At 57.7% G+C, this 10,015-nt stretch overlaps 2 protein-coding genes across 3 annotated transcripts; both read left to right on the top strand.

Moving 5' to 3' along the window:
• The first annotated feature begins 103 nt into the window (after positions 1-103).
• On the top strand, positions 104-2,076 carry TRAPPC1 (trafficking protein particle complex subunit 1). The gene is made up of 5 exons (XM_025864369.2): positions 104-243; positions 355-453; positions 605-675; positions 1,240-1,378; positions 1,677-2,076. The coding sequence occupies exons 2-5, from the start codon at positions 355-357 to the stop codon at positions 1,803-1,805; spliced, it is 438 nt and encodes a 145-aa protein (XP_025720154.1). The 5' UTR covers positions 104-243; the 3' UTR covers positions 1,806-2,076.
• A 1,021-nt stretch (positions 2,077-3,097) lies between these two features.
• KCNAB3 (potassium voltage-gated channel subfamily A regulatory beta subunit 3) lies at positions 3,098-10,015 on the top strand. Of its 2 annotated transcripts, none has more exons than XM_025864287.2 (14): positions 3,098-3,704; positions 5,022-5,065; positions 5,170-5,207; positions 5,420-5,499; positions 6,775-6,819; positions 6,899-6,943; positions 7,145-7,188; positions 7,382-7,468; positions 7,752-7,837; positions 8,002-8,122; positions 8,206-8,300; positions 8,380-8,503; positions 8,684-8,772; positions 9,022-10,015. In XM_025864287.2, the coding sequence occupies exons 1-14, from the start codon at positions 3,463-3,465 to the stop codon at positions 9,097-9,099; spliced, it is 1,218 nt and encodes a 405-aa protein (XP_025720072.2). In that variant the 5' UTR covers positions 3,098-3,462; the 3' UTR covers positions 9,100-10,015. The 2 variants fall into 2 exon arrangements, with proteins under 2 accessions (XP_025720072.2, XP_073737603.1); XM_073881502.1 differs by having other exon boundaries at positions 5,170-5,234.

Genomic DNA, 10,015 nt, shown 5'->3' with positions numbered 1-10,015 from the left:
CGTCCGCAGCCCCGCCTCGCTCGCCTGGATGACGTCACCAGCCCAGCGCTCTCCCTCGCAGGCGCCCAGGCAGCTTCTGGAGCCCGGGAGCCCTAGACGCGCGTGCGCGGCGCCGGCGGCACGGACTGGCTGAGGGAGGCAGGGGGCGGAGTTATTGTCCCACCGCCGCAGTTTGAGGAGCCGGTGGGGCGGGGCTCCGAGGAAACCGGAAGTATCTAGTGACGGGCACCAGGAGCAGTTCCGGTGAGTCCGGGGGAGGGGTTCCTGCCGGGCTTGGGGAGTCAGGGACCGGGAACTGGAGCCCCCGGAGTGTGGGCGGTCGGGGAGCGAGGCTTAACGCTCTCTGCCCTGCAGATGACTGTTCACAACCTGTACCTGTTTGACCGGAATGGAGTGTGCCTTCATTACAGCGAGTGGCACCGCAAGAAGCAAGCGGGGATCCCCAAAGAAGAGGTGACGAGAGGGCCCCGCGCAGTCCGGGTGACCTCGCATCTCAAACGCACATGGTCCCAGCCCAGCCCTTCCTAGCCAAACCCCGTCTGGTTCCCACCCCTATCCCGTCTCCTTCAACAACCAAGAGCTAACTCTGTCCCTCTCCCTCCAGGAGTACAAGCTGATGTACGGGATGCTCTTCTCTATCCGCTCCTTTGTCAGCAAGATGTCCCCGCTAGACATGTACGCTGAGTCAGAGGGGATGCCGAGGGAAGGAGGGCTGGCCTTGGGAATTTGGGGGGCGGGGGAGACTTTGTGGAGTGGAAGAGACATTGCCCCCAACAGAGGGGAAGGAGACAGACAAAGAGAGGCTGAGTCTGGAGGGAGAGTGCTGGAGCTGGCCTGAGCGGCGAAGGGGAAGATCTGAAGGGGGAGAGGTTGGGTGCAGGGGCTAAACTGAGGAGTGGAGGTGGGAGGTGTCTTACTAAATCAGGCTCCTGTGAACGATGTTTAGGGAGTCGACCTAGACAGGATCAGAAGTATCTCAATGGAAGAGATTATGCTCCCATTACTTTTTTAAGATTTTAATTTATTTATTTAACAGAGAGAGAGACACAGCGAGAGAGGGAACACAAGCAGGGGGAGTGAGAGAGGGAGAAGCAGGCTTCCCATGGAGCAGGGAGCCCGATGCGGGGCTCGATCTCAGGACCCGGGGATCATGACGTGAGCCGAAGGCAGACGCTTAACGACTGAGCCACCCAGGTGCCCCTATGCTCCCATTCCTTAATGTCCTCCTCATCTCTGCAGGAAGGACGGCTTCCTGGCCTTCCAAACTAGCCGTTACAAACTCCATTACTACGAGACGCCCACTGGGATCAAGGTTGTCATGAACACCGACTTGGGCGTCGGACCCATCCGAGACGTGCTGCATCATATCTACAGTGCGGTCAGTGCCAGCTCCCGGGACCCTTCCCTCCCCAAAAGCTCCTCCACAGCCATGGCCACTTAGAGCCTCAAGACTCCTTGAGCTTCCCTGCCCTAATTGTACTGTACCGTAGCCCTGTTGAAGTCAGGAGTTTTCTCAGGACTCTTTAGGTCCTGAAACACCACCACTTTCTCCTCAGGGAGGCTTGCCTCCCAGCCCTTGATCCTTGTGCATTCGCACACCCCTGAGGTCGCACTAGGTTTGGGGTTGAAAACAAGAAGTGTCCAAAGCCTGGCTCTAACACCCTTCCCCTCCATAGCTGTATGTGGAGCTGGTGGTGAAGAATCCCTTGTGCCCACTGGGCCAAACTGTGCAAAGTGAGCTCTTCCGCTCCCGGCTGGACTCCTACGTCCGCTCTCTGCCTTTCTTCTCTGCCCGGGCTGGCTGAAGGAAGCACCCTACCTCACTCCTCAGCAGAATCCCTGTCTGCCTGGGGCCCTTCCTAACCTGTTTCATATGAAGGCCCCCGCTGCATGCCCCTCTGCCCCCTCCTGTTGCCCAGCAGCCCTCCCAGGGCAGCAGCCTAAAGCCCACCCTGGTGCCCTCCCTGTCCGAGGAAGGAAGCCTCCAGGAATCTGTACACCTCCAAACCAGGCCGTTTGCAGTTTTATACCCTACCTGATGCTGCAAAAGTACAGAATAAACTTTTTGTCACCCTCTGCAGCCTAAGCGTGTTAGTTTGTCAGTTTGGGTGGTCCGTCGGGGTCCTACCCCACTCACAAAGGCATGAACCAGGGTGGCCACGTCCCGTGAGCCTGTAAAGAGGCTTTGTCCATTGGCTTCTCAACAGTGACAGATCTTACTCCACTCACAATGGGGTTACGTCCAGATAAACCCATCGTGAGTTGAAAATATAAGTCGAAAATGCATTTAATTCACCTGATCTACCAACCGTCATAGCTTAGCCTAGCCTACCTTAAATGTGCTCAGAATACTATATTAGTCCATGGTTGGGCAAAGTCATCTAACACGAAGCCTATTTTATAATAAAGTGTTGAATATGTCATGTGAATACTGTACTGAGAGTAAAAAAAATAAGTGTATCGGTGGTTTACACTCCGGATCCAGGGGCTTACTGGGGGCTGAGACTCCCTGCCACTGCCCAACATCAGGAGGTATCATACAGTATATTGCTAGACCAGGACAAAATTCAAAGTACGGTTTCTACTGAATGTCTATTGCTTTTGCACCATCAAAAAGATGAAAAAAAAATTGTAAGTCAAACCATAACTAGGGACCGTCTGCAATGACATTTTGGGGGCAGGGGGAGCTGTCCTGCATTTTGTCCTGGCGGCCACTCACGAGCTGCTGATAGCACATCTGCATCCCCAATCCCGGTTGTGACAGTCAAAAATGTCGCCAGACCTTGCCACATGACCCCCCAGGGGACAAAATAATCCCCCATTGAAAACCACGTTGCTGGAAGAAGGCCGAAGTGCTGCGGGTCCCAGGGGGTATGATAATCACCCTCCCAGGTTCTGCCCTCCCGGCTTCTCCAAACGCACAGACTATTCAAGCTGCGGAGCCTTCGGAGGCGGGGCTTATGCAGATGAGCGGCGTGTTTGGCTGGGAGGCGGGCGGTTTTATGCAGATGAGGGGGCGGTGCTTGCATGTTGATGATCTGGGCCCGCTGCCGACGCTGCTGGGAGCCTAGCTGTCCCGCTGCGGTTTGGGCTGAGGTGGCATCTCTCTTTCACCACCAGCCCTCGTCCCTAGGTCCCTATCCTCCGAGGACCGCCCTCGACCTTTGCCCTCACCCATTTCCCCCTCCTCCTCCCCGCGCCAGGGACCCCGTCTCCGAATATCTGCCCTCGTGCCGCCCCCCGCATTTCTCCCCTCCCGCCGCAAACCCCGCGACCTCCAGCAGCCCGCCCCCGCGGGCCCGATCCTGCCTGGCGGCTCCCGCCGCAGCCTGCTCAGCCTTCCCGCTCTCCCAGGGCTCGCGCCACTACACCCCCCCCACCCCCGCCGTCCGCGCCGGGGCTTCCCTGTTCCCAACTCCTCCCGCCCCCTCGAAGCCCCCTCTCCCGCCCTGGCCAGTTGGCATGCAGGTGTCTATCGCGTGTACCGAGCAGAACCTTCGCAGCCGGAGCAGTGAGGACCGTCTGTGTGGACCCCGGCCGGGCCCCGGGGGCGGTAATGGCGGGCCGGTCGGCGGGGGGCATGGAAATCCTCCGAGGGAAGGAGGGTCCGGCCCCAAGGCCCGGGCCGCACTGGTCCCCCGACCCCCAGCGCCCGCTGGGTCCCTCCGAGAGAGCACCGGCAGAGGCACTGGCATGAAATACAGGTATGGGGGTGGCCAGGCAGCCCACCCCATCGGCTCCCCTTTCCTGACCCCTGAGGCTTCCTGGGATGCCGCCAGGACCCCCTCAATCTTCGCTAAGAAGGTCCTAGCTCATCCCATCTCTTCTTCCCATCACCGGGGTACTCTCTTACTTGGTCCCTCTCTTTGTCTCCGTCCATACCCCTGACTAGGGGAAAATCAACTTTACCAAGGTTGACCGGTCGGGTCAGAGCCAGGTGGTGCTCCTGAGCTTCCCTCCTTATCCCCAGGGGGGACAGGGATGCACGGATCTCCAGGCTGGGGGCCCCCTCTGGGATGGAGTGTCCTTGGGTCTGTGTCCTGGGAAGGGGGGGAGGGGCAGGTGGGAAGGAAACGGCTTCTCACTCTGGCCAACTCAGGATGCCTGACCCAGATACTGCCCTCACCTGCCCCAAGGGCCAGGTCCCCTGCAACCTTTCTTGGTGGGGAGGGGAGTGGGGCTCTTGGAAGCATGGACCACATCTCTCAACCCCATGCTGAGGGACAGACAGGGGCCTGGTGGAGAAAGTAGACTGAATTGTAACCGACTTTCTCAGAGAAGTGCTGGGCTCTCAGAACTTGCATAAGAGAGGGAGGGAGGGGCTCCTACTTGGGAGTGAGCCGAGGTTACTGATTGGACCTGACTCTTGTCACTTGAGAAATTTGATCTCTCCATGTGTTGCGCCTGATTGAGAAGCAGAGCCAACTACCTGGGTGAGGAGACTTCGGGAGGAGGGGGCTCTCTGGGTCAGAGACAGACTCCACAAGCCCACAGAAGTGGAGGGAGCCTACGGGGGAAGAGGGAAAACTGGCCTTTCCTGTCATACTCCCCACTCAGGTGTCCTACCTGCGTTTTGAGGGCCCATCTGCCTCCCCTGTCCAAGGACCCCTGCCTGCCTGAGTGCCTAAACCTGACTTGGTTTACCCACTCCCACCGCGGTGTCTGCCCTTCAGTAGAGCATTCTTTATCTGCGGGTCTGTTTCCACAAACTCATCACCATCGACCTGTCACATTCCTCCCTACCCCAAACTCCACGCATCCCAGCGATGACTCAAACACAGATGAGACCCCACCAGGAGAAACACAAACCAGGCAGCCAGCCACAGAGGCTCTGGATGTTGTCTCCAGAGTCACTTAGGCTCGGGGCGTAGTACTGCCCAACTCAGTAGGCCCACTGGATCTAGTTCCTTTGGACTGAACTACCCGAGGGCTTCCGATTCTGGAAGGAGAGGAGCTGGGGGCTGATAATCTCTGTCCTTAATGGAGGCTCCACCCTTTCCTGCTGCTTCTGTATCCTGCAGGAACCTAGGAAAGTCTGGCCTTCGGGTCTCCTGTCTTGGCCTAGGTGAGTTAGAAAGCAGAGGACTTAAGGGAGGGGGCATTCGCGGCTTGCCGCCCCCCCCCCCCCCCCGCCCCATGGTGGTCACATGCCTGGCTTCTCTCTCGCAGGCACCTGGGTCACGTTTGGTTCTCAAATCTCGGACGAGGTATACGTGATGGGCCCTAGAAGCAGGGTGAGGGGGTGTGAGGGAACCAGAGAAGAGGGGAGTAGACACGGCGAGGGGTTTGGACAACAAGCACGGGGAATGGCGGGCCTGAGGCTGGAGGGTGGGGCCGGGGCCAAGGTGCAGGGGGGCTGCAGTGCAGACGGAGGTCGCTGGGGGCCAGTGCTTGATCTTCATCTCTGTCACCTCCCTAGACAGCAGAGGACGTGCTGACAGTGGCCTATGAGCACGGTGTAAACCTATTTGACACGGCTGAAGTCTACGCAGCGGGGAAGTAAGGACTGGGGTGAAAGAACCAAGTTTCATCTGGAAGGCTAAGAGAACATCGGGGCTTATTTTCCCTCTAGAGAACCCCGGGAACTCTGTGAACACGAAGTTCCAACCTTTCAGCCAATGGGCCCCCGACGCACTAGGGGAATTGAAGTCCCAACATCAGTCCCTCTTCAGTGTAGAGCCCAAAGGGCATTCTAGGCAGTCCAAATAAAATAAAGCCAACAAATCTATCCTGGGCATCAGTTATGTGTCGCAATGTGGGGATTACAAGGCTGAATTTTCACAGATCGCATACCCATGGCTTCACGCTGGGTCTTCCCAAACCTAGCCAAAACCTAGGATGACCTTCCCCCACCTCTTCTCCCATCTGGCAAACTCTCCCACTCATCTTCAAGACTTGGCCCAATGTCAGCTCCTCCAAGAAGACTTTGCCCAGCTCCCCAAGTTGGTCATCACCCACCTCAGCTCCCAAAGCACTTTGTACCGCCCTCCGACCCACCATCTGTCAATTACGGGTTTATATAGCCATGTTTGCTGCTCAACTGGGAGGCTCCTCCTTCCACGGAACTTGTCCATGTCACCTAAGTACCTACACAGAGCCTAGCCCAGAGCAGACACTGCTCGTAGGATGACAACACGCCCCCCCCCCCCCCACAGCTCACGGTCAAAGCGGTTAAACCGAAAACACAGGGAGATATGAAAAGGAACAGGGAAACTTCGGTAACCATCCGCCATAACAATTTAAGACCTGTCACAGGTTAGCGCGTAATTAAGTGCCAAAGAATTGAGCCAGCAGGAGCTAAGGAAGGTGACAAGAAGGGCTGACCACAGACTGTGGCAACCAGAGAACATTTTCAATAAAATGAAGCAGAATCCAAGTGAAGCTTTGGAAGATGGGTGGGATTTTGCAGAGACTCAACGAAGGGGGACGGTTATGCAGATGGTTGGAACCAGAGCAGACAACGGGTGTCCTCCCAACCTCACTAGTCTGTCCCTGTCCCCTCATATTCTATCCCTTTGACACCCTGAACAAAGCTTGGTACGCAGTTGATGTACAATTGATATTTGCCCGATGAATGAAAAGTGTATGATCACACCCCAAGTTCTGGGAGTCTTTCTTAATTTTGTCCAGGATGAGGCTGACAGCCTAATGGGCTCCTGGTCTATGGTCTGCTTTACTAGAGAGGGAATGGGTTGAAGGGAAAGGTGGGGAGGAGGGGAAGGAACTGATCCACCTTGGAAGGGCCAGTGTTTCCGACATCATCTTTCTTCCCAGGGCTGAAAGAACCCTAGGCAACATACTCAAGAGCAAAGGATGGAGGTGAGACTGTGTTTGGAGGGGTTGCTGGGGAAATGGTCATCCCAAATCCCTTTTCTTGCTTCTCTCTCTTTTTTTCCAGGAGATCAAGCTATGTCATCACCACCAAGATTTTTGGGGGAGGACAGTAAGTGGCTGCCACACTCTATTTGGGGAGAGCTACAGAGAGCGTGTGAAGGTGCATGAGGGAGAGGTGTGGGTACGGCTGCCACCCCGGGTCTGCAGCCTGCCCCTGAGGACCCGTGCAATCCCAGTCCCTCGTGGCGCCAGGCCAGCCCTGTTCCCCTGTCTTTGTCACACCTCATCTTTGACTTCCCTTTTCCTGCAGGGCAGAAACCGAGCGAGGCCTGAGCCGCAAACACATCATCGAGGGTGAGAGTTAGGGGCTGGGAACAGTGGCTGGGTAGAGAAGCCAGAAGAGTTGGGAACGTCCTCTGAACCTTTGAGTTGGAGGCTCTGCATAGGGGAGCTGGGAGTTAGGCGGCCATGGCAAGGGGGTAATGTCTGAATCCTGAGCAAAGGGAAGCTGAAATACTTACCTTCCTCTCCCCCACCCCTCCCCCAGGCTTGCAAGGATCCCTGGAGCGCCTCCAGTTGGGATACGTGGACATCGTCTTCGCCAATCGCTCCGACCCCAATAGTCCCATGGAGGGTAAAAGCAGCACCCCCACCCTGGCCATCCTTCAAAACGGCACTTCCTCAAATCTCAGCAGGAAGCCAGTCCCTGCTCATGAGGCCTCCCAACCTCCACAGTGGAGGCTCAGATCCCAGGTCCTGGATGGGGGGGGGGGGAGGTGAAGAGCAGATACCAATCTCTCTGATTACACAGAGATGATGCCCGGGGTTCTTGGTGGGGCAGGCCGAGGCCCACAGATCTAGAGCCCTGGATGTCAGGGGTCTGACAGGGAGGTTCTCTCTCTCTCCCGTGTGCCTAGAGATTGTGCGAGCCATGACCTATGTCATTAACCAGGGCCTGGCCCTCTACTGGGGGACATCCCGGTGGGGAGCTGCAGAAATCATGGTGAGTGTGCCACCCCACTTCCTCCCGCTGTCCCACGACCGGTCCCCCCTTTTCACATGGCCACCCCAAAACCCACTCTACTGGAGGAGGGGGAGTGGAAGAAAGTGGGAAGAGTGCTCTGATTTCCGCCCCCCCCCCCCCCGTCTCTCCCCGCCCCAACCCAGGAGGCCTACTCCATGGCCAGACAGTTCAATCTGATTCCTCCAGTGTGTGAGCAAGCCGAGCACCATCTGTTTCAGAGAGAGAAGGGGGAGATGCAGCTGCCAGAGCTCTACCACAAGATTGGTTCGCAGCCCCCATCCCTACCTTTCCCTTGGCCAGTCCGTCACCTAGATCCCCATCCCCACATCCAATCCTCTTGCCCTTAGGTGTTGGCTCGGTCACCTGGTCCCCTCTGGCCTGTGGCCTCATCACTAGCAAGTATGAGGGGCGAGTCCCAGAGACCTGCAGGGCCACCATCAAGGTGAGATCTGGGGGCTCAGGATGGCAGCACTGGGCCATCTGGGCAGATCCGGGTGGTGCTGATTCTCCTTGGCCTCCAGGGCTACCAGTGGCTCAAGGACAAAGTGCAGAGTGAGGGTGGCAAGAAGCAGCCACAAGCCAAAGTCATGGACCTTCTTCCCATGGCTCACCAGCTGGGCTGCACTGTGGCGCAGCTTGCTATTGGTGAGACACCGCCAGCCCTGGACCCTGCGGGGGTGGGGCTCACCTCCTGCCCAGACACCCCCAAACCCAAGACTGGTTTGTCCCTAGGGAGGACCCTCTTCCTCAGAGACACTCCTCAAGTGTGGGTGCTGAACTGTGGGTGTTCCCCTCAGTTCTCATTCTTCTCTCCTCTGGCCCCAGCGTGGTGTCTCCGCAGCGAGGGTGTCAGCTCGGTCTTGCTGGGGGTGTCAAGTGCAGCGCAGCTGCTGGAACATCTGGGAGCCCTGCAGGTGAGCTGGGGACTCAGAGGCAGAGCCCATCTCTGCCCCCTTCCCCAGCTGTCCGACCCGGAATGGGCTTGGGAGGTCAGCCACTACAAAGTCCGCTCACTCCGCAGAGAGGTCCCGGGGCGACAGGGGGAGGCTCTTTTCCCGCCACCTGGCCCCGCTGCGCTGCTCCCCTCCCTGGCCCCCGAACCCCATGCCCTTCTTCGGCGAGCCAGCACGTACTGTCCCCTCCACCACCGCCTTCCCCTCCAGGTGCTGAGCCAGCTGACGCCGCAGACGGTGATGGAGATAGACGGGCTTCTGGGGAACAAGCCGCCTTCCAAGAAATAGTCCGTCGGGAGCGCAGGCACCCACACCCGGGCCGCCGCCGCCGCCGCCGCCGCCTCCCTCCCGCCCCGGATCCCTCCACGCCGCGGCCGCAGCCAGGGGGGCCCCGCCCCCTAACGAGTCCCGGCTTCGAGTAGCGATGCGCATGAACAAAGCCATATTCCCCGCAGTGGGGCTCGAGAGGGAAAGTAGTGCGCCGTCCGCCTCCCTGCGCTCGCTCCTCCAGGCCTTCTTGCTAATCCCGGGCATGAACCACCGGGCCGGCTCCCCTCTGCCCCTTGGGCTCCCTCCCTTCTCTTCTTCCCCTAATCGCCGAGGCCCAGAGGAAGACAAAAAACAAAAACAAAAAACAGGGCAGATACAGGAAACTTGCACATTACCTCAAAAGTGGCCCTTGAGATGTCATCAAGGGATAATAACCTAATAAGGGAGTAGTGACGTCATCTGGGACAAAGGCACGGGGGCTCTTATTCTGTACAAAGGAAGCCAGGCTGGTCCTGGCAGGAAGTAAACGGTACCCTTTGAGGACCCTGCCTCCCAGCAGAAGGTGGAGGGGCGCTTAAATTAAAAAGTGTCAATACTTTGTTCTTGCAGAGAAGGGGGTGGGGGGCGGGGAATGCAGTGACACAGCACTGACGCAGGTAAAGGGAAGTGTGCTGGCAAAGCGATTGGGGCGGGCTTGGGGAAAAGCTGGGCTGTGCTTTGCAGGACACGGTGACAGCCTTTAGGTCATGGTGGAGACCTGGGGCTGGACTGAAAATGTCTGGGGATAGACTTTTGAGCCTGGAGCAGGATTTCCTACCTAGCAGTGGAGGGCTGCAGTCTTCCTCCTGGCAATAATCTTAAAGCAATAATGCCGGCCCCTCATCTGTAAGACTTCTCCCAGGGAACTGTAAATAAAATCTCAGCTTGATCCTCA

Source organism: Callorhinus ursinus, unplaced genomic scaffold (assembly GCF_003265705.2).
Source record: "Callorhinus ursinus isolate GAN/ISIS: 27379988/994484 unplaced genomic scaffold, GSC_fseal_2.0 scaffold43, whole genome shotgun sequence".
NCBI classification, from domain to species: Eukaryota; Metazoa; Chordata; class Mammalia; order Carnivora; family Otariidae; genus Callorhinus; species Callorhinus ursinus.
This window is presented reverse-complemented; position numbering and strand designations above follow the sequence as displayed.